The sequence below is a fragment of the Ursus maritimus genome, unplaced genomic scaffold, assembly GCF_017311325.1.
Source record: "Ursus maritimus isolate PB19 unplaced genomic scaffold, ASM1731132v1 scaffold_6, whole genome shotgun sequence".
In the NCBI taxonomy this organism is placed as follows: Eukaryota; Metazoa; Chordata; class Mammalia; order Carnivora; family Ursidae; genus Ursus; species Ursus maritimus.
In genome coordinates, this window is record NW_024426774.1 from 42,640,161 (window position 1) to 42,667,489 (window position 27,329).

The 27,329-nt window shown below is 44.1% G+C and overlaps 2 protein-coding genes across 5 annotated transcripts in view; one reads left to right on the top strand and one right to left on the bottom strand.

Moving 5' to 3' along the window:
- CTNNA2 (catenin alpha 2) overlaps positions 1-27,329 on the bottom strand; it is a 952,920-nt gene that overhangs the window by 357,380 nt on the left and 568,211 nt on the right. The gene's annotated exons all lie outside the window — the stretch shown is intronic.
- Positions 816-2,423, top strand: LRRTM1 (leucine rich repeat transmembrane neuronal 1). The gene has a single exon (XM_008700053.2). It carries the CDS (start codon positions 816-818, stop codon positions 2,382-2,384), a length of 1,569 nt encoding a protein of 522 aa, XP_008698275.2. The 3' UTR covers positions 2,385-2,423.

Here is a 27,329-nt window from a genome sequence, read left to right on the forward strand (position 1 = left end):
CCCGCCGCCCGCACTTCCCCGCCGCCCGCAAAGCATGAGCGAGCCCGCTCTCTGCAGCCGCCCCGGGCGCGAATGGCAGGCGGTCTCCGCGGAGTAAAAGGTGGCGCCGGTCAGTGGTCCTTTCCAATGACGGACATTAACCAGACTGTCAAATCCAGGGGAGTCGTGAGCCCCGAGTTTGGAGTTTTTTTCCCCACAACGTCACAGTCCGAACTGCAGAGGGAAAGGACAGCGGCAGGAAGGCGAAGCCCGGCGCCGGCACGTAGTTGGGAAACTTGCGGGTCCTAGAAGTCGCCTCCCCGCCTCACCAGCCGCCCTTGCAGCCCAGAGCCGAGCAGCAAAGTGAGACATTGTGCGCCTGCCAGATCCGCCGGCCGCGGACCGGGGCTGCCTCGGAAACACAGAGGGGTCTTCTCTCGCCCTGCATATAATTAGCCTGCACACAAAGGGAGCAGCTGAATGGAGGTTGTCACTCTCTGGAAAAGGGTGGGTAAGACACTTTTTAATTAAATTCTTTCCCGAAGATTTTTTTTTTCCTCCCTTTTCTTTGCTGCAGCATCTAACATGGACCAAATCACCATCTCTTTGATCTTTCCGTGGCTGTGAACTTTCTATGCTGCCCAGCTTTCTGCATGCTTAGAGGTGAATGTGTGGCTTTGGGGAGGGGGGTCCTTCTTTATTTCAATATATTTATTTGATTTTGCCCTTTTCTCCCCCTCCCCCGCTCCCCCTCCCTTGGAATAAAATATGATGTAGATTTCTGACCGAGCGCTTCCAATGGACATTCTCCAGCCTCTCTGGAAAGATTCTCGCTAATGGATTTCCTGCTGCTCGGTCTCTGTCTATACTGGCTGCTGAGGAGGCCCTCGGGGGTGGTCTTGTGTCTGCTGGGGGCCTGCTTTCAGATGCTGCCCGCCGCCCCCAGCGGGTGCCCGCAGCTGTGCCGGTGCGAGGGGCGGCTGCTGTACTGCGAGGCGCTCAACCTCACCGAGGCGCCCCACAACCTGTCCGGCCTGCTGGGCTTGTCCCTGCGCTACAACAGCCTCTCGGAGCTGCGCGCCGGCCAGTTCACGGGGTTAATGCAGCTCACGTGGCTCTATCTGGATCACAATCACATCTGCTCGGTGCAGGGGGACGCCTTTCAGAAACTGCGCCGAGTTAAGGAACTCACACTGAGTTCCAACCAGATCACCCAACTGGCCAACACCACCTTCCGGCCCATGCCCAACCTGCGCAGCGTGGACCTCTCGTACAACAAGCTGCAGGCGCTGGCGCCCGACCTCTTCCATGGGCTGCGGAAGCTCACCACGCTGCACATGCGATCCAACGCTATCCAGTTCGTGCCGGTGCGCATCTTCCAGGACTGCCGCAGCCTCAAGTTTCTTGACATCGGATACAATCAGCTCAAGAGTCTGGCGCGCAACTCTTTCGCCGGCTTGTTCAAGCTCACCGAGCTGCACCTGGAGCACAACGACTTGGTCAAGGTGAACTTCGCCCACTTCCCGCGCCTCATCTCCCTGCACTCTCTCTGTCTGAAGAGGAACAAGGTGGCCATTGTGGTTAGCTCGCTGGACTGGGTTTGGAATCTGGAGAAAATGGACCTGTCGGGCAACGAGATCGAGTACATGGAGCCCCATGTGTTTGAGACCGTGCCGCACCTGCAGTCTCTGCAGCTGGACTCTAACCGCCTCACCTACATTGAGCCCCGGATCCTCAACTCCTGGAAATCGCTGACGAGCATCACCCTGGCCGGGAACCTATGGGACTGTGGGCGCAACGTGTGCGCCCTCGCCTCATGGCTCAGCAGCTTCCAGGGGCGCTACGATGGCAACTTGCAGTGCGCCAGCCCGGAGTACGCGCAGGGCGAGGACGTCCTAGACGCCGTGTACGCCTTTCACCTGTGCGAGGATGGGGCCGAGCCCACCAGCGGCCACCTGCTCTCAGCTGTCACCAACCACAGTGACCTGGGGCTCCCGGCCAGCCCAGCCACCACGCTCGCTGACGGCGGGGAGGGGCAGCTCGACGGCACCCGCGAGCCAGCTACCGTGGCTCTCCCCGGCGGCGAGCACGCCGAGAACGCCGTGCAGATCCACAAGGTGGTCACAGGCACCATGGCCCTCATCTTCTCCTTCCTCATCGTGGTCCTGGTGCTCTATGTCTCCTGGAAGTGTTTCCCAGCCAGCCTCAGGCAGCTCAGACAGTGCTTTGTCACGCAGCGCAGGAAGCAAAAGCAGAAACAGACCATGCATCAGATGGCTGCCATGTCTGCCCAGGAATACTACGTTGATTACAAACCGAACCACATTGAGGGAGCCCTGGTGATCATCAACGAGTATGGATCCTGTACCTGCCACCAGCAGCCCGCAAGGGAATGCGAGGTGTGATTGTCCCAGTGGCTCTCAACCCGTGCGCTACCAAAAACGCCTGGGCAGCTGGGGCGGCCGGCCAGCGCCAGGCTGGGGTCTCCTTGTCTGTGCTCTGATATGCTCCTTGACTGAAACTGTAAGGGGATATCTCCCAGAGACTTGACATTTTAGCTTTATTGTGTCTTAAAAACAAAAAACGAAATAAAACACAACAAAAACCCCGCCCCACAACCTTCAGGACAGTCTATCTTAAATTTCATACGAGAATTCCTTCCTTCCTTTGAAGATCTGTCCATATTCAGGAATCTGAGAGTGTAAAAAGGTACCAATCATTGATTTTTTTTTTTTGTAAACTAAAATGTTTAAAATAAAATAGCATTTACAGTTTTTACAGACTGGTGTAACCTAAATGAATTGTTACCTGTGTTAAAAGAGAAGCAACAGTTAAAATGTCCTTCCCTGTGTATGTGTTTGGGGGGAGTGGGAGGGTGCAGTGGCCAGAGGGAAAATCCAGAAATTCAGAAGCACGGTAGTCAGACTCAATTTGAAATATTAAGAAGGACACATAAAGCTCAGCAGGTTGACTAGACTGGGGGGAAAAGCAAGACCTTTCATATTATTTTTAGGGGAGTGCAGTGCAATCACAGTAGTGCAAGTGAAAGGGGAACTGAGGACTGAGCATCACTGCCTAGCCTTGGAGGCAGAGATCATTACAAACAGCTTTTAAAAGGCAGTGTCAGACAGTTTGTTCTATGAACAAGAAACATTTTTGCACTTAATACAACCATCTTTCAAATGAATTCAAAATCTCACCCCCAAATGCCACTGGCTCATAATTCTCCTATGCCTTTGATTCAGCAGAGTGGTAGCATTTGTGCCCTTTTCTGTACTCTGCCAAGTGAAAGAGAGACCCTCAGCTCCTGTTCACTGAGATCTGACTGAGGGGAAGAAGGGGAAGAAGGCAGACTCCAAAGGTTGGCAGATGAAAGCTGCGCTTTCTGGAGCACATTGCTAAGACTGCGGCGAGCTTAGGCTCTCAGCAGGGATAGCACACTCCTAGTTCCTTTGGGGAACAGTGAGAAAAATCCTACCTCAGGTTGAATGCCTACTGGGTAATGACTGATAGCAGGAGACTTTAGGGGCAGACTTGATACAGAAGCAATGAGGGTGGGGTGGGATAGGGGAAAATCACCATTTGATTCTGTGTTCAGATATTACTGAAATGGGAATAATTTGTTAGCCCGGAATAGAAAAGCTGCCTCTTTTCAGATTGCCCTTTTGTATAATGCCTGCTTTCCCTGTGTTTTACTTTTTTCTGTGTTGGGATCAATGATTGCTTCTTCCCACCCTTCACAGGTTTCCAGGTCCATCATTGAGATTTAGGTTGTTACTGAACTAGAACTAAATTAAAGAGTAGTAGCAGTTGGTGGGTGCGGGGAAGGGAAAGAGGGAGGAGTACTGTGTGTTGGATGGGAGGGGTCCTTCACTCACTAACACTTTAAGCAAATGTATGATGGAAATAAATGGAGATGGAGAGCAGATGGTGAATACTGAACCAATACCCATGGCCAGAAGTCTTTTTCAAACTCAGGTGCTCACGCTTCTGAAAGATCCTACAACCTGGCATCTATCTTTTCTTTTCTTTTCTTTTCTTTTCTTTTCTTTTCTTTTCTTTTCTTTTCTTTTCCTTTTTCTTTTTTTTAAGAGAGACATTCAAATAATAGGAGAGGGAAGGGGAAAACACACACACCCCACTATCTCCCAAATTCAAATGCCTCTAGCCACCTACCTAAAAAGGAAAAATCGGCTGTCTGAAATGCAGAATGTCATCACCAGGAGGTTTACTTAGGCTGAGGACTGGTAGTAGGTTTCTCTTCCACCTATGGAGAAACCCATTTGCCTAATAATACTGCATGTTAAGGGGCCCTTTCAAGAGAAATACTTTGCAAATGTCTCTAAGATGTTAAACCTTGAGAGCAGAGTTTAACATTTCTCTCTCTCTCTCTCTCTCTCTCTCTCTCACACACACACACACACACACGCACGCACGCACGTGCACACACATGCACCCCAGCTCATTTTTCCTGACCAGAAAACTTCATCTTCTTTGTTTCTAATTAAAACATGACATTATGACATACACCGTGCTCATATCACCTATTTAGGCAGGAAGAGATGTGCTTTACTTGATAACTTTGAGAAGGTTTTGGATTCAGCCTGTGAATGATAATTCAGTGCTGCCGTTTTAAATAGCATTATCACTCAGGGGGCAGGGGCAGTAGGAACGAGGTTGGCTTAGGGGTGTGCCATCTGTAATTAAACTCCAATAATGAGATCTCCTCTAGAAGACAACATACCCTTTTTTGGAAAAAAAAAATTCCCAAATTGTGGCAATTGAAGGAAAGTTCCTTGGATTCCATTGATTTAATCTCACAGGAAGGCTACTGGAATCCAGTACCAAAGGCTACTTCTAGCTTGGTGCATTAAGGACTGTGTTGGTGTACTTATAAGGAAAGCTTCCAGAAGCAAATCCTTTCTGGTAGACATGAGAACCACAGGACCCCTTACCCCCAGAAATATAGATAATTGGAGACTGTAGAGTTTATCTCCTATACCCAAGACCTCTTTTTTTCATTCTTCTTTTTTCAGTGTGGTCATGAGAGAAAGCCAGAGAATAACTGTGCTTTGTTTTATGCTGCTGGTACACCCCCGCCCTCACCAAATGATTACATATCACATATGCAGAACCTAAGTCTCCGTACATCTAATGAAAGATCATTGTAAAGAGGAACCTGCAATCCAGTTAACTGGAGCGCAAATGCTGGCCATAGAAAACTTGTTCTTACTTTGTGTGTCTGTGTATCTCTGCATTGTGTGTCTTTGTAGCAAATATGTTTTCTACACCAACAGGAACGTAGCTCACACCTTTTGATGCTCATGCACGTCTTGCTTTCCAGAAGGACAGGAGGCGGGGAAAGGCAAGAATGAGGGAAATCAGTAGTTCTAACTAAGGTTTTATGACACTGGAAATCTTTTCTTTCACCAATCAATTAATCTTTAAGCTTCAAGAAACTTGCTCTGACCCCTCTAAGCAAACTACTGAGCATTTAAAAGAGAATCTAATTTTTAAAGGTGTAGCACCTTTTTTTATGTGTTCTCCCCACAGAGGGTGCTAGCATCATTATCCTGTGCTATCTGAAAAGAATTTAAGGCCACAATTCAAGTCTCTTCCTGGGCATTGTGATGGATTAACCCCCCATCTGCAGTACCTTCCCGGATGATTAAAGTTCAGCCATGGCATAGAGGTTTTTCGAATATTTATATAGAAAAAAGTCCTTTCCGATGACAAATGACACTCTCACACCAGTCTTAGCCCCGGTAGTTTTTTAGGTTGTGCCAGAGGGAACAGGTTAAATAATACCCATCCTTTGGCCTTCATTTAGAGAAAAAGCAGCCCCTGATGCTCAGACTCCAGCCATGATGGTTGAGAACGCCAGTCACAAGCACAACCCACGCTCCCAAGACTGCAAGTTGCCATCACAAAGAAAAGATGATTCCAGTAAAAGGAAACCTTTTTTAAGATCTGTTTTTTATATTCTCCCAAGCTCCTCAAAGTATGAGAGTGCCTTACCTTTCCTCCCTGACTGCAGGAAGGCAGACATGTGGTATGACTTAGCATCAACAACACATTTATGACTATGTGTAAGTAATCAGAGGGGCAAACGCCACTTGTTATTCCTCTCCAGTTTCATAGGCAACTGTGCACAGATCATGGGAGGGTTCAGGGGCCGCCTGTGTTTTGGGGTTACGTTAATCAACTTGTCATCAAGTTTGGTGCCTAGTCTATCTGGCATAGCCACACAGAAGGGGACACTGGTGGGTCACATATTCGGGTAAAATAAAAGGCATCAGATACCTCTCTCACAGAGAACATTATCAAAAGACCAGAATGCATATATTTTTTTTGGAGAATAGGTATTATAATGTTTCACAGTAGTCAAAATAGGCATCAATTATCTCCTCTAGATAGGCCATTATGTTGGTTGATTTGGGTTTTGTCATCAATGGAATGACAAATAACAAGGAGTTCACAGGAATATGACTATTAAACAGGTGTCTGAAATATATTTTAAGATAAGTTTAGGGACATGCACACACATTTTACATACATAATACAGATACAACCATACACACATGCATATAGTGCTATATTCATATAACCACATATGAAGCCACACACACGATTACATTACATAACTACTTTCCAGCATTAATTACCCTCCTACGTTCTTCCTCCATGATCAAATTGTTACTCAAGAAAGGATGAAATCAATCACAAATAAAGTGTGAAGGTGGCTGATGGTATTTTCAGGCATCAGTTAATGAACTGATAGATGCGTTGCAGACTGGGGGAACTTTCGAGCTCCTCATGCTCTAGGAGAGCGTAAGCCTGCTACCTACTGGTAAGAGCCAGCAAATGACAATGCACTCTTTGGAGAGTACCTTCCTAACTAATGAGTTCCATCTCAAGGTTAGGAAACATATTTCTCATTAAAAATATTATACTCTGATTTTTTTCCAGCAGCAAAATTCTTAACTTGTGACTGGGCACCATCTTCTGGCCTTCCTCAGTAGACCCAGTTTCTGAAGGTCTTTGGTGTTTTGCTCACAGGCTAAGGCCTGGCCACTATATCCTCAAGGTTTAGTCAGAGATACAAATGAGATGGAGGGAATAAAATGTATTGAGTATGGTAGCTTTTCCTAGATTTTAATATTGAGAGATACAGGAGGAACCTGAGGTGTAGAGACATTCAGTGCTCTGTGGGAAATCACCCAGCTCGTAAAGGGGAGCACTGGTATTCAGGTCCGGTGGCCTTTTCACTATACCCTATTTCTTGGTTCCTTGAACAGTTGCCCCCTCCACCGCTCCACCCAGCAAAGCCTTGGACGAGCCTGGGCACAGGGCACACGGTCACATGTTCTTGTTGGATGAGGTAGACACAATGTTTGCATGTAGGAATTTTCACAATGACCTCACTTGCCGTGGCCTCTATTAACCAGCTCTGCAGGACTCTGCCAACAGAGGGTACCTCTCATACACTTCCAGAAAGAGAACTGTCCAGTTAATCATCCAGTCCAACCTCTATCCAGAGGATTTTAGACCCAGAGAGAATAAGGTATAGGCATCCATCCATATATTTTTGTTGAGGATGTGTTCACCTTTCTTTCTTGGTCATTAAAAGGACTATGTCTCTATGGTTATCAACCAGGGGCAGATCTCACTCAACAAATGCTAATGTCTGGAAACTTTTTTTTTTTTTTCATGCATGGTGGTGGGGCCTACTGCCATCTAGTGGGTAGAGGTCACGCGTCCTGCTGCACATCCTACAATGACGAAGAAAGCCGCCTCACAATTAATGATTTGTTCCAAACTGACAAGAGTGCTGACGTTAAGAATCTCAGCTCCATGGTACAAAGTAAGGAGGTTGTCTAAACCAACATATTATGCTCTAGCTTTGCTTGGAGTAGCCTTTCTGATGAGTTAAGTTCACCCAGATCTATCCTCTTTTAATCCTCCTCTCTTTTGCCAGAAAACTGAAAGTCTAAATTAAAAACCCTCAGGTTGGTTGCTAATCAGCAAGAGGACCTGTAGTTAGCACATGCTTCTCAGAGAACATATGGCAAAACTTAAATTAACTGGGACAAAACTTGTCAGAACCCTCAATTGACCCACTTTTTCTTAGCAATACCTCATTTAAGAAACAGAAAAAAAAAATCAAGTTAACCGTGGATATTTACTTAACAAGAAGGAAAATGAGAAACATGATATTCCTTCCAGAAGGTGCTCTGAAGTCTGAACAAATTCAGCCGACCTGCCCGTACCTTCTCCTTCTCCAACCAAGCTCGGAATGTTTCTGAGGTGGGAATGGGTTTCCCTATTAAAAAAAAAAAAATCAATGTCCTCTGTCTAGTAAGTAGGGTGGACATATTCTTAATCAGGGAAATGATCACAGACCTTAGAAACAGGATGGTCTAGAGATGCAGGCATCACAAACTGAAATGCATTTGGGGGCCAGGCAAAGCAACACAGGTAAATGAAGTTATAGGCATATGACATTATGAGGGAATTGAAGAGTTCCCTTAAAAACAAGGCAATTCACACTTGACGGGCCCTGGTTAATCACAGCATTTCTGCAGGCCAGGTCAAGCGACTGCTCTCGAAGTTCAGGGTCCAGAACTCAGGAGCTGTGCTCTTTAAACCTGGTGTTGTTACTCACATGCCCTGGGCTCATCTGGTGATCATCTTACTGTGCTAAGCCTCTGTCTCTTTGCCTTGAGGTGGATTCATCCAGGTATTCGCTAAGAACCCTTCCAGTTCTGGGCTTCTAGGCTACCACATTTCCCAACATAAAACATGAAACAAAAGTTGCTCTCAAGCTTGTGTCACTTAATCAGAAAATGAAAATTCCCCCAAACTCCCATTTCCCAGATATTTTGATTCAGCAGGCTTGCCTACATATGAATGGGAAAAGGTAGATAAAAAAATCACAGAGACAAGGGCTTCAGAGAGGAGGTGGGGATGCTGGAAAACAGATGAGAAAGCACAAGCATGTGTGGGTGGGAAAATAGGGTTTTCAGAATGTGCAGTAAGAGATAAAAGGAAATCCTAGCAAGGACTCGCTCACACTCACCCACACGTGAGACCAGAGGCATAGGGATGTACTCTGAAGCAGGCCCAATAAAAAAAAAAAAAAAAAGATGATGAATGCCACTGGGTAGGGGTGGGGTGAAGTGGGGTGGCGTGGGGGCGGGTAGGGAAGAAGCACAGAAAAATATTTGTACAGGACTCCTAAAATAACTTACTATATTATATGCAGTTATAATGAATGTTGGAGTTCAGAGCCCTTTTCTAACAAGGAAAGAGGCGGGAGGGAAAGAAGGAGAGAAGGGAATAAAGTAAAGGCCAGGTGAGCAGAGGTGGGGGAGGGGAGTGAGGGGAGAAAGAGAGCAAGAGGGAATTATATTGCTCAAATAATGATCCTAAGTAGCTGTAATGTACCAACTCATCTCCTTAGTCATTTCTTTATGCTGGTCTACACATTGGCTATTCTCTTCTTCCTAATGTAATGTGGGGAAGCCATTTCTCCCCTACTTGATGAGAAAAAATAAGTCACTGCCTAGCTGTGTCCTCCTTTCTCTTGCGCAGCCAGGAGAAAGCTGCACACTGGAATCACCAGGGAGCTTGAATGAACTCAGATGCCTTGGGTCCCTCCCCAAGAGATTCTGATTTAATTGATCTGCAGTGTGGCTTTGGTGAGGAGATTTTTTAAAGCTTCCCAGGTGATTCCAAAGTTCAGCCAAGGTTGACAAGCACCAAGCTAGACAGTCACAAGACTCACAACAGGTGCAGCCCAGTGACTGACCCTACCCACAGGTCTGACTGCAGCTCCACACACGGTAGCTGGGGGCGGGGCTGGACAGGGCCAATGCCCAGGGAGGAGTCCATGCCTGACTCCACCTGGTGGGGCTGATGTTAGGAGGAAGATGTGTAAGCATAGATGGGCTTGTAATTTGTCCCGGAGCACTCCACAATTTACAAAGTGCCATTTATAATTAATTATTTTATTTGCTTACTTCCCCCAACAATCTCACAAGGCAGATACAAACGTGTCCTGTTTTTTGTTTTGTTTTGTTTTAAGACAAGAAGACTCCAATGGGAAGAGGTTAAGTCGCTTGCACAAGGTCAAGGCTACTGCTAGGCCTGACACCCAGAATCGCCTCTTCTAAATTCTGTACCCTTCCCCTTCCAACGCTTCCCTTTCGTTCCCTGATTATCAGTCAGTAAGTCTTCCAGGAAGAGTCCTGGAGAACATAATTGCACGCATGCTTCTGCAACCACTTCTCGTACTGGAGTCTGGCAATGATAAGGTTTGGCATCATAGTCGCACCACTGCCCCTTTGGTGTCCCCACCCCTGCCCCATGCCTGACATTCTTTTCTTTGCCCTAGGAGCCTCTATGATCCCTCAGAGACATCCAAATAGATGCCAACAACTCTTTCCAAATACCCCAACACTAGAAGTTCCCTTTCCACTCGACCCCTGCTGTCTACTCCTTTGCTACCAACTATTTACAGAATGTGAAAACTAAGTCCCAGTAGAAATTTGATGGGTGGATGGATGGTGATAATTGTGTGCGTGCGTGTGCACATGCTTAAAAATAGGATCTTTGGGGGCAATAACAAAGAAATTGTTCCAATGCTAGAACTTCAGGTACTAAAGCCACTGGGTGATGTATATTTGGACAAGAGATCCTCCCTTGTTCCCCTCCAATGAAACAACACAGACCATCGCTCATGTTGTAGGACCAGATCTGCCAATAGTTTAAGGGCTTAAAATAAAGCCAGGATAAAGACTGAATCTTGCAGCATACTTTATCTCCTTAAAACAGTGTTTTCTTTAAAAATCATGTATTATTAGGTGTTCACCATCAGTGTGTTTATCTTCAGTGAAGAATTCTCAGTATTGCAAACTACGTGTGGCAGGGACCGCTATCTCAGAGATACTGTAGGCAGCCCTGGAGAAAAGGGAGAAGGCTCAGTCAGTGGCACATGAGAGCTGCATTAATCTGCCACAGAAAGGTCCGAAAACGTCAAGTTATACACAATTAATGGAACAGTGCAACAATGTGTCCCCAAATGGCCAAGGCAATCCTGTCACTTGTCTCTCAGCTGCAGAACAACCACGTACTGTATGATTTTGTCTCTCTGTCTCTGCTCCACAGTGATTGCATTTGTGGTAAAATCCATATTCCCCTGCAATTGAGTGTGTGTGTGAGTGTGTGTGTGTGTGTGTGTGTGTGTGTGTGTTGTGTGTTTTATTCTAAAAATAATGGTCCTTTTTGGAATTCAGCCTCTCTCCTTTGCTTGCCGTCCAGGTCATTTTTATCTGAGTTTCTCATATTGATCCTATTTTGCACTCTATTTCAAAAATCATAAAGGTACAAAAAGAAAAGAATAAACATGCTCTAGGGGAAAAGAGTCTTGAGAAACCACACTGTAACTGAGATGGAACTAAAGGTAACATATCACTCAGATTTTTAAATTCTAACTATATTGGTCAACTCATTCAATCAAAGGAGCACCATGTTCCTTGTTTAGTGATTAAGTAAATATATATTGAGTGAACAACAGAACAATTTAACTTGAAGAAGGGGCCTTAGCAAGAGGACTGTGCTAGGAGTTTAGACCCACCAAACGCACCATGAATGTGTGCAGAAGAGACCTCCACTTCATCCTGTTCCATATATAGGAAAGGCGACCACCCCCCTGGGAAGTGCTTATTAAATGTTGTCCTTACTAGGTGCCTGGCAACCTGCTACACCCTTAACTAACATCTTCTCAGTTAAATCCTGAAATAAACCTTCACCCCTCCTTGTCCAGAGAAGTATTAATATCCTCATTTTACAGATGGATAAACTGAGGTTTAGAGAGGGTCGATGACTTGCCCAAGGTCACTTACCATAGCAGGGCGTGTCAAGCACTTGATTCTGGACACAAAATGCTTTGGGTTCAAATTCGACTGAGTTTAGCAAGTTACTTAACCTTTCTGATCCTCAGTTCCTTCATCTAGAAAATGGAAATAGGATTATTATGGGAATTAAGTAAATTCGTATCGAGAATTATATGAGTTATTCTTTGTAAAGTGCTTAGAACAGTGCCTGGTAGGTGCTAGATAAGGATTGTTTTGTTTTCTGTGTGTGTAGGTTTTTTTTTTTGTTTTGTTTTGTTTTTTGCTTTATATTATTTTATACTGTTAATAAAAGATAAAGAAAACAAGGTGACATGGCCAGGGAGGACTGTTATACTCCAAAGCCATGCTACCCACTTTTTCTTCTGTGATAAGATGATATATAAAAATATGAGTTCCTGAAAGCATTGGATTTGAAAGGAAAAGATAAGGAGGCAGAAGATGGAGTCCGAAAGCCTTCTTTCATAGCTTTGCAACTGGCTCAGGCCTTGGCCTCTAGACTCATGTTTGACTTTGTTCTGGTTGTGAACTGGCTTCGCTTTACCACTGGGGTTAGGCAGCCTGGTGAACATACCCGCCTCTGCAAGATGTGCGTGCCCCTCTGTGTACCTGTGCAGGCGTGGTAACATCTTCCAGTTCCTACAGGAGCTGAAGGCCGAGGGCCCCCATTGTTTTTAGGAGTCTTTGACGATACAGCAAAACTCATTTCTACATCAGAGCTATTTGTTCTGTATACTCAATTCCGGAAGGTGGAAAGCTACTACACAGCTTGCAATTGTTATCCAGCTCCCCAACTCTTATTCAATACCAGCAATATTAAATCATACTGGCCCCCGGGACACTAAGCATACATCTTCAGCGGTAACAGATTTGCTGGTGTTTATTTAAAGATGTTTTTTCTCTGTGTACTAACAGCTACAGTTTGCTGTTGCTCAAGCAAATATAACGAAAGGAGACACATCGGAGGTGGACTCTCTCTTCAGGGAGAGGAGCTCATGTGCCAAGAGGCTGAATGTAAGTTCAGTTTTGATCACTGGCTGCTGGCCCCGGGGAAAGTCCGTGCTACCTGTCCAGGCCTTTCTTTTCGCAAGGGTAGTAGTGATTTTTTTTTGGCTTTCCTTTTAGTTGTTCCATTTAGTTAAGGAGAGGGAGGAAAGTAGGAGTCGTCTCCAATACATTCTCCTTTCCTGTTGCTTGTCAGCAGGTGAAACTGTGAATTCATCAGACGTCCCCCCTCCTCCCCAAGGAAAGGTTCCACCCTTCTTAGAGACCTACTCTGTCACTGACACAGCCTAGGTTTGGTCCGAGGGGGTGTGCTATCTTGTACCTTGGGAATTTATACCGAGAGGTGACTCTGTTCTAAACCACTGCCTGCCTGTTGCTTGTGTTTCATTCACAGAATGGTTCAAGAATGCTCTGCCCCTGCTTTGGACAGGCATATTGGGGATACTTTGGCCAAAGTGAAACCCCAACACATGAATCTATGTTCCCAAGGAAAGGGATAGCTACTGGGAAACTGAGGACCACCTTCTGTTTGCTGACTTGTTTTCTTTCTTCTCATCTCCCTCCCTCCCTGCCAGTCTCCCTTCCTTCCTTCCCTTCCTTCTTCTTTTCCTTCTCCACATTCACTTCTTTCTTTTCCATCTTCTTCTTCTGTTTTTGTTTTTTTTTTAAACTGAATTCATAGTTATGAGTTACACTATGCATTCCCAATGGGGGCAATATTGACCCAAGGTGGTAAAGACTGGTTCTTGAGAGGGTTAAAAAAATCCTACCTGTATTTATAGAACACAGGTGTGTATATCATACAGAGAACATAAACAGATACACGATATGCATGTGGTATTAAAATTTCAGAGAGGGCAACAGGGAAAAAAATGTGTAAAAAATCTCTTTAGTGGAAGATAATGAAAAAAAAAAGTTTAAGAAACACTGAGACAGACAATGATTAATGTGGGGAAGAGACAACAGTAAAAGGTTAAAGCATTTTGGCGGGTCACCATTTGAAGACTTTGAGACGGTCAAAGGAGGTCTGGGTTCTTTGACAGTAAAAACTAGAAATCAGCGATTATTTGAACAGCAGCATTTAATTTGGGGAAGTTGGTCTTATCAGCCCCTCCTGCACTCAACACCTCCCAGAGTTATCTTTATTTGGAGGCTTTATAATATATTAGGGGGAAAAAATGGGTATGGAATTAACAGACAGAATCCTGGGCCTGGCTCTACCATTCACTGACGTAGATAAATCACCATATTTTCTGAACTTCAATTCCCTTGTCTATAAAATTCAGAAAATAATCCATGCTCAGCCTGTTTCACCAGGATCTGGTAAGGATTAAAGGAGATAATGTAAGTAACAACTTCAAACGTTTTGAGGTACTATGCAAAGATAAAAGCGGTGGACAGAGGAGGGGGGTGGTGACATGTGGGTGGCCACCCACACAGCGTGACTTTAGAGGGCCACCTTTCAAACTCTCCTCCAGAGACACCAACATGCCTGCTAGTCACTGCTCTGCATTACATCCCTCCTGACTCCTCTGTCCAGAGCCTATGCAGCAGGGAGGCAACTACACTGTTTACTCCTTGAGGGACGGGCCCTCGTTTTCCTTGACCGTGTCCCTCCTCATGTGGCACAGAGTCTGACAAAATGGCCTTTGGGCAGGTCATTTGTTTCCCCTTTGTGAACCTTGGTGTCTACACCAATGGTGTCTACATTTGGTTACCGTGCAGGTTTTTGGGAAGAGTGTCAGGGATCATGTGTGTTGTCTGCACCACATGCTGGCAGATAGTGAATTCTCAAGTACTGTTCGTTCCCACTCTATGTCACCGACATACAGTTACACACGGGGTTTATGCAAATAGACTTGGGGAGGATTGAAAGGCATTAGGAACAACTAGTTTCTGTAAATGGATTCTGAACAGTGGTTATACGAGGTTAATTTAAAGAGAACATTACCTTAGTAATTGTAAAAATTTTCTCCATAGAGGGGAAGCCTGGGGTATAAATTAGCAACTATAATAAGCAGGCAGAAGGAGAGACAACACCTTCTCTATTAAAATCAGCTGGAATACTTAAGAAGGAGGTTACAAAGATCCCTGTCACAGTGGTGCTCCAAGACTTGTCTCAGGGGATTTCCTTTTGTGTGTGTGTGCGCGTGTGTTTCTATACAATGGTTCTTCCCAGATCTGTCAACAGATTGAATCCCCAGTCCTCTTTTTCTGAGCGTGCCTCTCCTCAGCAGCATAAACCTGCTCCATCTCCGGAGAGCTTAGATTGAGACTTCCGCTAGAAGGTGGAGGCGAAGTCCACCCTGGTTCAGTTCTAATCACTTCCTGCCTCCTATGACTGGCATCAAAAGAGCACGTGCTGCTTCTCCCAGCCCTCATGCACAGGCCACATGCATGGTCCCGTATCTGCGGGCTGGGGAGACTCAGGGTTCCTGGACCCCAGGCCAAGCAGCCCTGAACTGCAGAAAAATCCAGCAACACATTCAGCAGCCAGCAGCCTGCTGGGCTCTGCCGGTTCACCCAGGGCTACCAACCCTGAAGAACTGGGATGAAAGCAGATGGGAAAGAGGGAAAGGGTCTGTTTGTGTTTTTATTTTTTACCAGGCTCAGCTCTTTGGGAAAAAGAAAAGAAGAATCGTGCTCGGAGCTGGTGCCCTGCCAAGCTCCCTCCCCTCCCTTGCTGGTCCAAGCACTCCACCGTCTGTGCAGACGGCATAACAGCAATTTCTCGAAACAGTGAAAAGTCTGGACCAGTCCAGAGCCTGTGGATTCCTTATATCTGTTTGGTGGCATTTTAGGGCTTTTATTTTTTCACCTTAATTCTTTTAAAAACTGCCAGCTTTTTGAAGCACATCTGTTATCAACAGCTTCTGTTTGTAAAATGAGACTGAGGTATCCTCTCTAGAGAAATTTCTGAATCTTCTCTGTAGTTCAGTGCTTCCACTGACAGTTTGGCTCACAGAGTACGACTGTGGTAAATATTACAGAATGTTAATAAAAATGAGATAAAACACCTAGGGATCTTTTTTCCCCCAAATTTTGCTTTGCTTACTACTAAAGTTTATCTTGACAGAAAATTTACTTCTCTGATCCACATCATTTCCCAAAGCAATTTTCCAACAGCAAACATAAATTTCTGGGGATCGCTAAGAGGTTTTCAATCCCTATGCTAAGGAGGCCACGAGGTTTCAACTATTTGTCTCACCTTCAGGTAAATACCCCTCATTCCTGACCCTGTCACGGGGGTACCCTGGGCAACAACTAGGGGCAAAAGCCTGAAGAGGGGCTTGTAGGTTTCCAATGTAAACAGGTGTGGTGGAGGAGATGCTTTGAGTATCAAGATTGAATCCTGAGAAGGTGATTAAGTCATTAACTAAGAAAATAATTGCCGAAACCCACACAACAGTGTTCTCAAATGGGCTGATGCATTAAGTAAATGCAATGAATGCCTTTATGGTGCACTGAACTTTGACCCGGTTAACACAGATTACATTTATACCTTATCAAAGGTGTGAGTTGAGCATACATCACAAGATAGAATTTGTGCCCTTCTTTAAGCAGCATTTGTGCCATCTTCAGCCTTCAGGACTCTGGGGATCAGTCTCCTCCTCCTTCTCCACTCCCTCCTCCTCCTCCGCATTACTTTCAGGTACACAGATGCAGTACCACTGGAGTGGGTTTTCACTGTGTACACCATGAGTCTCCTTCGCAATGCTGTTCACAAAAAAGTAGAATTCGGTCTCTGGACCTTACTAGACGGAATCACCTAAAATAATATAGGTGACAGCAATTTATAAGTTGTAAGCTTTGGTGAAAACATAAGGCACTGTTAGGGGGTCTTCCTGGTTTGTCTGAACCAGTCCGAACCAGTCCACAGGGGACTGAAGTCGTTTCTATCTTCCTCCCTATGCCCCTGCCTTCTCTCTCCTCTCCTTCCTCTTCTACCTTTTCAAATTTTCACCATGATGTAACGTCCAATTCAAATTCTAAAGACATCTCTGAAGCCTTTCCCAAGGGCTTCAGCTCACTGTGGTCCTTCCTCTTGCCACCAGAAGGTGTTAGAACACTCATTGACCTTAGCACCCACGTTTGCCGGTGGGGACTGCCCCAGGATATCTTCTTTTCATTGTGTATATTAAGTACTTATGTACCAGGCATACATTTCTTCCATTATGCACCATTCTTGGTCAGGGGACAACTCACCTGCATCAGTTCCTTTCAGTTAGTTTCTAGGCAACATCAGTGAAGCAAACACAGCAAGACATGGCCCTGCTCTCAAAGAGTTTACAGACCAATAGCACAGGTACCACGTCCACACATATGATGACGACCAAAGGCAGAAAAGGATGCATACTGCAGCACAGGCATACAAAAGTCCTCTGAGGACACAGCAAAAAGGAAGGGCTTTCTAGATTCAGGGAAATGGGGAGAGGGCTTGAAAAAGGAGGTGAACTATGTACTCGGTATAGGTAGGTGGGTGGGATTTGACAGGCAGAATGGAAAGAGTCTCTCAAGAGAACAATACACAACATGCAATAGCACAGAGGCAGACAAGTGAACGGGAAGCATTAGCCAAATGCACTGGCAAGGTGCTCAACAGCCTGTCATGACTTGATTTGTTATAAGTAGATCCTTAATCAGCAAGACAATCTAGGATGCAATTTTGTAATGTTGTGATGTTCCATTTCAATAAGGAACGTACCCTATTTAAAAACAGGATGGGTTAGTGAGAAAACAACTAAGGACTCTTCTATTCTTCCTTTCTACTAATTGTTAGAAGGAGAAGAGAGTGCAAGGGAGTGTTTTCTAAGGCCTCCTGAGGGGAGGTTTTGCACAATCAAGTCGTCTCATAGGTTATTAAAGAGAAGGAAGTACTTGAAAGGGGTCACCTGGCAGCATTGTACCATTTAAAGTTAGGCCTCCTTAACTCTCTAATAAGACAGCTCATTATTTTTCACTCAATTGTTAATTCTCTACTCTCGTCTTCTAAAAAAAAAACACCCCAGAATTCTTTATTTTTTATTTTTTTAAGATTTCATTTATTTATTTGACAGAGCACAAGCAGGGGGAGCAGCAGACAGAGGGAGAGGGAGAAGCAGGCCTACCAATGAGCGGGGAGCCCTACCATGCAGGACTCAATCCCAGGACCCACGATCATGACCTGAGCCGAAGGCAGATGCTTAACCAACTGAGCCACCCAGGTGCCCCAGAACTCTTTATGAAGACATTAAAATCATGGAACTAGGGTAGTCCCACTGAATTTACAACGCCCCTTGCTATGACTGCTGTGGAAGCAGGAAGGCAGAATGTGTTGTCATGAATAAAATTATTCTGCTCACACTAACTGTGCCATGGGCAGGGAAACTGAGATAATGCAAGCACAAATACCTGGCATGATGCCTGGAATCAATCACTCCACGGTTATTAATGGCCCACCATTTTTCCTCCCCTACCTTGTCCCCTTCTCTTTCGTTCTTAATCCTTCCTTTCCCTCCCCTCTCCTTCGCCTTCCCTCTTCTGTTCTTTCTTCTCACTAAATATTCAGCATATGCAGTGGCTAGAGAAATGGCTAGCTGCTTCTCCAGCTCTAAGAGGGCACAAGGACACACTTCCCAGCTTCCCCCAGCTGCAGCGGAGGGGGTGGTCAAGGGGACCACCTGTCATCATCTGCTGTAACTTGCGCCATTCCCATGGCGCAATTAATGCCATAAAAGTGAGTACTTCCCTAGCCTATCAAACAATATTCAGTGAAAACAACTCAAATACTTACAAGTTTCACTTCTCAGATTACATTTGTAAGGTTATTCCCTTTGCCAAGTCTATCTCATACTTGCTCTTTGATTCTTTATGCCCACAGACGCTAATGAACACTCCTTAGACAATGACTTCTTAAAACCCTTTAAGGACACATTTCAGTAATTTCACCCCTACTCTCAAGCTCTCCTGCTTAAAGCTAACCTGTGTATTTCAGATTAAAACCATTTGTAAGATGCTTATTCCTGCTCTCTCTCATCCTTTATATGCCCAAAGACTGATTTGGAAGATCACTTAGGCTTGATTCCCATAGGTTCAGAAGCTACCCTTATTATGAGCTCCAATGACTTCACTTCCAGAAGTGAATCACTTAATAGTCTTGCATCCAACATGCTGGATGGACTTAGTCTTTGAATTTCTGATGAGCTCATAACCCTGGCCTGAGCCTTAACAAAGTACTGTCTTAACAATGCAGATCCCGCGCAAGCACCCAGGGACATTTCTGAATATAGCTTGTGTATAACTAATCTCTGATCACCCTGGGGATCCCACATCCCTTCAGATCAATGGAGCCAAGAGGCAGCATTTCAGCTAATAGCCAATAGCATTTTATGGCTCTCTTGAGAAGGCAAAGAGAAGTGACGGTACTTCCATGCAGCATAACAAAGGGAAACCTTTCAAGAGGGAAAATCAACTTCGCCAAAGGAAATAAACAACATTTGGTGTTCACCGGATGCCTTTCAGGTATATATGAGAATCCTTTGCCAATAAAAATCTTGCTCTCTGGTTCAAAGGGTAAAAGATAAAAGAAAGGGAGAAGGTCAGCACGAAATTATGCAAGACCCAGGGTTAGGTACTCCACTGGTAGGTGAAGTAACCCTGTCCTGAAATATTTTATCCGAATGTATGCATCCCTGCAGGGCTCAAATCAAGGGCAGGTGGTTATGTTTTGGTTGTGTTACCTAAGGCTCTAGAACTTAAGGTGATATGTATACCCCCACCTACACGCTGACCTCCCCAGGGTGCTGGGTAGATGACTGAGCAGCAGAAAGTCGCAGTGGACAAGGCTCTTCACTGGAGGCGAAGACCCAGGACTATCCCCAGTGCTGCCTCTAACACGGCTGGGTATCTCTGAGCAGTGAAAAAACCTTCTGGTACTTCCAGCTTCCTGGAGCACAGACTGGTGCCAGTGATCATAACCCACGATTTGTTTTGTACTTTAGAGTTACAAAGTGCTGCAGCTAGCACATATGATCCCATTTGATCAGCTCAGCAAAGATGTGAAGAGAGGAAAAGAAAACAAATATTGTTTGAAATCATACAAGGAGACAGGTCCTAATCTTGGCATTTATAGATCCTTATGTCATTTACTCCTTATAGCAACACCACTTAGGGAGGTATTGTTGAATTGGTGAGAAAACTGAGGTGTGGAGAGGGTAAGTAACGCCCAATACCCAGAGCTAATGCCGTTCTTCTATTCCAAATCTAACAAACGTCTCCACTGTAGAACGGGAACAGGTAGAAAAGAAAGCTTGATCCCTACCTTAAAGTGGAACCACCTCGCATTTTCTTCAGGTGGCCGCTCAGGAGGCCTGGTCATGACAGAAGTCTCAGGGCATTGACCACGATATCTCATTTGGGCAAAGAAAAGTAAAAGGGTACAAGGCTCCCTTTGTGATAGGATATAAAGGATCATGAAAAGCCTTCTGCCCATAGATATCAATTCTATTGGTCCAGTTTTTGTTTTTGTCAGTATTCCACTCCACCCATTGGTGGGTGCCATCAAAACAAGCTAAGAGCTAAAAAGCCAGGGCAGAAGATGCATATATTTAATAAAAATAACTAGTATTGTCAAGTTGTATAGTGTCCCAGCTGGAAGATACCTTCAAAATCCCAAAGTCTAACCTTCTCATTAAATAGATGAAAAAGCTGAAGACAGGCAAGATGGTTTGTCTATGATGACTGGGGGAAAGAGTAACTGTGCCAGCACGGGACTGTACTCAAGCCGATACCTTTCTTAGAGAGAGTAGTCAACACACTTTTGCAGCATGAAGAGACAAATGGAAGAAACCTAACTCTCAGGGAAAAGTCTGGTACCCTTGATCTCCATTACATCATCAGGACATGGAATGCTATAGAGGTGGCTGCCTGAGCTAGAGAGCGTTCTCTGTTCCTCTTGCCCAGATGGGGCATGAGGCTACCAAGGCTGTTTGACTCCATAATCTCTTCTCTGAGTTAACCATCTTAGTCACTCATCAATCTGCCATCTCCTTCCTCTCTTCATCTCGTTCTGTCTCTCTCTCTCTCTCTCTCACACACACAAATACACCACACACCCCCAACATGCACATATATATGCATAGGGAAGTACAAAATGACATATGTCATGGGAGAGAAATGCAAATTCAGACTCCAACAGAGTAATCTATCCTTTACTATTGCCTGTAAAATACTTTTTTTAGAAAAAAAATCAGGCTGGGGTAAATTAGAAGATTAGCCATAATTCTTCCCTCTCCCTGCATCAGTGACATTTGGTGTTGCTGTGCTATACCACTTCTGGACTTTGTTTGGCCAATGGGAAAGTAGTGGAATACGACATCAGTGGAGATTTAGAAAATGCGTACAATAGAACACGTCCTTCTGCTGCCCCTGGGGACCCTGAGCCCTGCACCATATGAACTAGCCTAAGCAACCTGATGGATGATGCCAACATCTGGCCAGAACCACAGCCTGCATGCAGCCACCCAACTACCAGACACATGAGACCTTCGACCACCCACAGATGGCAAACACATGAAAGATCCATCCAAGATCATCAGAACTTTCAAGCTGAGCACAGCCCAAGTGAGCACACAGAATCATGAGCTATTCATTTTTTTTTGTTTTAAATTATTAAATTTAAGTCTGTTTTTTATAGCATTTATATAAATGCTAACGGATATAGTTCCTAATAATACATCACATAAAGTGAATACTTACTCTATTTGCGGCACTGTCTTATTTCACATAATTTTCACTATTTCCAAGGCAGTTATAGAGGAAGAAACTGAGGTTTAAGGCAGTTACACTTACACACCTGGTAAATGGCAGGTAGCACTTCAAATCCCAATCTCTCTGATGTCACAATAGACTTAAGTTTGTTTGTTTTCTTTTTTTTTTTTAACGTAATCTCTACACTGAACATGGGGCTTGAACTCACAATCCCAAGATCAAGTCAGGTTCTCCACCAACTGAGCCAGTCAGGCACCCCACAACAGACTTCATTAAGTACCATCCAACCCAGGAAGACAATTTCAGTGACAGATGATCTCAGAATCATGTGGTCTAAGAATGTGGTCAAGGACTGGGTTGGTTTAACCTGCAGGAAGCAGACTTTTGGGCCAGTAGAAAAATTTTCACTGTCCTGGTAACTGTCTTATAAAGGACAGAACTGAGAGCTCTGAGGAGAAGCTGTCTGATAGCTGAGATGGCTTGTGGCAAGGAGGAATCTTCTGTTAAAGTGTGATGCAGAATGGAACAGAGGCACTCAAGGGAAAGTGAGTTCCCTACAACTGGAGATACTCAAGGAAAGAAATTTAATCCATCCATGAATACCTCATATTGATTTCTGCCTCACATGTACTCATTTTGTTCATCTCATAGGAAGGGCCTTCTCTTTTCTCCTCTTAGGGTCCATTTTCTACACAGTCTTCAAGTTCCAAAGTCCAATCATCTCCACAAGGCCTTCCCAGATTCTCCCAACCACCACCAAACTTCCCTTCTCTGAACTTGTACCAACAATACCAGGGCCCCTCTACCTCTCAGTGTAACTCAATTCCATTCTATATTACCATGTAGACTAGTGGAAAAGTGTAGTTTTGGAAGTGCACAGACCTACATTTGAGTCTAATAGTGTGTTTTACTTATCTTTCTGGACTACTTCATGAGGTGGTTATGAAGATACATTGAAAACATAAATAGAAAGTGCTTGGTTGGCATGGGCGGCTCTTAGTGTTACCGTGGTCCACACGTTCATCTGGTCTCCCGAAATAAACCTCTAGGCAGGAAACATAACTTATACTTTCAGACTCTACCGCCTCCCAAAACAGGTAATCAGCACACAGAAAATACCTTAAAACTATTACTTGAACTGATTTAATAACTCCTCAAAAAGCCAAATCCAAAACCTTTTTATAAAAGAAGTCTGTGGTAAAATTAAAAAAAAAAAAAAATCTGGTCTTTGTCCCTGGTTCCTGGCAAAGAGCTTCAGAAACCCCTGGAATTTCCTGAGTGACAGGAGGGTCTTTATTTTGTTAACAGACCACTCCTGGTGGGGCTCTGAGGTAGCTTCAGGATGGAGGCTGGCAATCAGAAAGACAAATTGCAGTGGGTTGGAACTTTGGGCCAGCCTGACTTCTAAGGAAGGAAGGGGGACTGGAGATTAAGTTCAATCACATGGTCAATGACTCAATAAATCATATCTGTATAATAAAATCACAATAAAATCTCTGGACACCAAGAGCTTCCTGACTGGTGAACACATTGAACGTGTTGGGAAAGTTACGTGCCAGATTCCATAAGAAGGCATCGAAGCTCTGTGTCCAGACGCCCCCTCTACCCACAGACCTTGTCCTATATGTTTTTTCCATTTTGTTGCTCCTGAGAAGCATCGTTTAAAATAAAACTGTAATCTTAAGTAGAGCCCTTTCAGTGAATTCTGTGAGCTCTAGAAAATTACTGAACCTGAGGGGTTCAGATGACCCTGAGATTTGCAGCTTGTGTCTGAAAGTGGGGGCAGTCTTGGGAAGGACTTGGTCCTTAACTTGTAGACTTTCAGGTAGTGTCAGAATTGAACTGAATTGTAGGATACTACGTTCAGAGAATTGGTGTCAGAACCTAAAGTCAAATAACCGAGCCTTTCTTGGTTTTTAGACTATCTCTTCCTGAATCAGAAAAACAAAAAAATCCAATAAGCTGTATTAAAAATATACACACTTAGAATATTTTATTTTTAAAAAAATATTTTATCTATCTATCTATCTATCTATCTATCTATCTATCTATCTATCTATCATCTATCTGAATGAGAGAGAGAACACACAAGTAGGGCGAGCAGCAGGCAGACGGAGAAGCAGACTCCCCGCTGAACAAGGAGCCCAGTGCAGGACTGACTCGATCCCAGGACCCTGGGATCATGACCTGAGCCAAAGGCAGATGCTTAACCGCCTGAGCCACCCAGGCTTCCCTGGAATACTTTTCTTTAAAAAAGAATCCCATTATTAATTGTCTAAAATTTTTTCCTCTATTACCAAGTTAGTATTTAGCAACCCAAAGGATGTCACTGATGGGAATGGAAAAGAAATCTCCTAATGAAATTCACAAGTAAGAAAATATTATGACATACAACTTAAAGTATCAATTCTTAACTTAAAAAAAGAGAAAATATATGCTATTAAGTAAATTCTGATATTTCTAAAACATGCAGTTATGTAGACCATGTATTTTCTTTAACCAATTAGTTTTGCTTGAGTGCTAAACTACAATTTAAAATTTTTACTTTAAAAGCTTACCCATTTTTATTCCTCCCTCCCCCTCCCCCCATCTCTTGCTCTCTCAAGGAAAAATTTTGTAAAGAGTGACAGACTAATATTCTCTGTAATTTCCCAGGGGGTAGTGTTACTGGGGTAAATGAGGTGTCAGGTTACACTAATTCATCACTTATTAATTAACAATATCAACAACTCCTTTTTCATTCCTGATAACACATTTTATTGACTACCAGAAGGATTTTTTATTACAAAACTTATCTCAAAGGCTCTGTCCTGTTATCTACTGCAATAATTTTAAAAAAAAATCATTCAATCATCATTTTAATGACTGATTATTTTTCCCCCTCACTAAAATTATATCATAAAAGCCACTTAATTAAATTGAATGGTAATTGAATGACTTTAATCATGCAAAGAATTAGAATGAAGGACGCTTTCTCTCAGTCTGACAACATGTAATGACGTGTTTTGACCAATGTGGTAAATTCTAAGAGCAAGCAGAAGGTCGATGATTATCTTGCCTTTTGGTATTAAAAACAAAAGAGCTACCATAGAAAAAACTTTTGCTCCTTACAAGCTGTGGGACCGGTTCAACCAACACATCTGTAGATGAAGTTGTAGGGTCTGACTTGAGGAAGGTTCTTATGAAGGACCAAGAAAAGCAAAGCAAGTAGCTAGAGAGAACTTCATGTTCAGGAGCAAGACCAGATTTCTCTGAAGTTTCCGAAACAGTCTTTCGAAGAAGCACTTATTATACACCTTCTATATATATACCACACTTTGTGGAAGAGATACAAAGATGCCCTCCCAGGTATGTGCAAGGGGCTGGGAGATCCTAAGTGAAAAAGGAATGGATGCTTTCAGGAGAAATTTTAAAAATTCACCGAGGAAGTGATATATGAATTCTGAAAGCTGAGGAGTTCTGCAGGCAACAAAGGTCACTCTCGAATCAAAAAAGAATATGCCAACTGAGCAGAAGCTCAGTGCAGCTCACCTACAGGCAGGACCGAAGGGAAATAAGGATGGGGAAGCAGGGTGAGGCCAACTTTATGCCCAATAGGGAAAGAGACGTAACTGAACTAATGAGAGTTTGCTCCTTGGTGAGTTCCAGACAGAGACTACCCCAGGTGGAACTGTCACACAAAGTAACCTTACAGCAAATAAGGAGATCACCGGGAATTAACTTCCAAACCCTCCTCCACCCAAAGCCACGGTTGCCCAAGCAGCAGTGCACCAGTTCTTTTTATTTAGGATTTGGGATGAATATTCAGGTGGAAGAACTTTATCGACACATGTAAAGGTAGGCTCTGGTGGACATAGAAAACATGCCCACATGCCCCCTACTTATGTTATGAAGCTTGTGCTCTTGCTAGGACAGAAACTAACATGATAAAGAAAGCAGAGGTAACTGACAAGGGGCAGGGGTTATGGGCGTGTTCTGGGAGACAGTAGAAACTGGATGGGGTCTTGGGCTCTCTCTCACGTAAGGAAACAAGGCCTTGCTTGTTCCTCGGCTGGAACCCTGTCAGTTAACCTTGAGTCAAGACTTCTACAGAAATAGTTAGTGGGTTTGTTAGTGTGGTTTGAAGAGAAACAATAGCTGATTAGGGAGAAACAGTTTGCTGAAAAAATAAGCTTTACATTTTCTGCTAGTTTTAGCCTCATTAACCCAACCCTATGGGGCATGGTTTCAATCCTGCAAAAACAATTCAAGAATGTGAGTTAGGTCAATCTTTGCTTTTGAAACAGCACTAGGAGTTTCTCCATTGATTTAGTGTCTCTGATATGGTTAGGTGGTTTCCTCGCCCGGTAGAGACTGCTCATTTTTGCATTCCCTTTGTTCCCATACAATCCTTAACTACTGAGGTTTTTGCATTTCTTTGTAATTTTAATACTTCCTAGAAAGTTCAGCAGGAAGCATCCAAGGAGAAGGAGAGCTGGTGGGGCAGAGATCACCAAAAATAGCTGGGGTCCTAAAATGACTTCTTTTGTGTCACACAAGCTCTGTTTCTTCTTCCTTTTGGGGGGAACCCTAATTCTTTCTGCTTATAATGTCAATTTCAAAGCTGGACAAGGACATGGCTTGATTTGTTTCTTAGGCGGATATTCCTTGAAGCAATGTTGTAAGGGACTTGGGAATTGGAAATTAAGGAGCACAGAGAACAGAAGATCTTCAAGAGACTGGTCGCCATAGCACAATGCAGAAAGGACCCCCATAAACCCAGAGAAAGTTGGCCTTTTAATGCTTTTACTGATAGCTGTGAGACAAATGTGTACTTTGTAATCTGAGCTCGTGGAAGGTCATTCCTTGACCAAATTGTAAGGTGCGCCTAATGCTTCCTCAGGCATCCGAAGTCCTCATATTGACCTGCATATCCAACTGTCCCCTTACTGTCCTGGCCCTTTCCATCTCCTGCCACCATGCTTTAGATTTTCTGCGGAACGTGACCTGCCAACATAACGTAAGAGTCCCACATCTCATTCTCCCATGATTCTGTTAATGTGCAGACAGTTATCTAATACATAAAACAAATTTGTTAAAAACTGTTAATGGTCCATTCATTCATTCAACAAATATTGATGGGGCACTTTCCACGTGCCAGGCATTATGCCCTGGGATATGGCAATAGCAGAAATAAATAAGAGCAAAAACACAAAATCTAGCATTTTCACGGAGCTTACATTCTAGTGGGAAAAACACGCAATTAGAGACAAACAAGGAAAAGATGGAGGACAGGCAATGGTCCATACTGTGAAGAAAAGTGTAAATAAGGAAAGTGGGGTAGAGAAGAGTTGCAATCATTGAGAACAAGACATTTGAATGAAACCTTGAAGGAGCCAAGGGAACAAACCATGCAGACACCTGCTGCAAGAAGACACACAACTGCAAAGTTTCTTGGCAGGGGTGTGTGATACGGTGGACAACTAGCAAGGGGACCAGTGTGGCAGGAAAAGAGTGATGGGGAGGCATTACATAAGAGCTCAGAGAGGTACAGCGGAGGGGCATGGGGCTGGTCTTACAGGCTACTGTTAGGACTTCCCTTGAGTGAGATGGAAGCCATGGAAGGGTTCGAAGTGACATCTCAGATTTGGATTTTTTTTTTTTTTTTTTAGATTTTATTTATTTATTTGACAGAGATAGAGA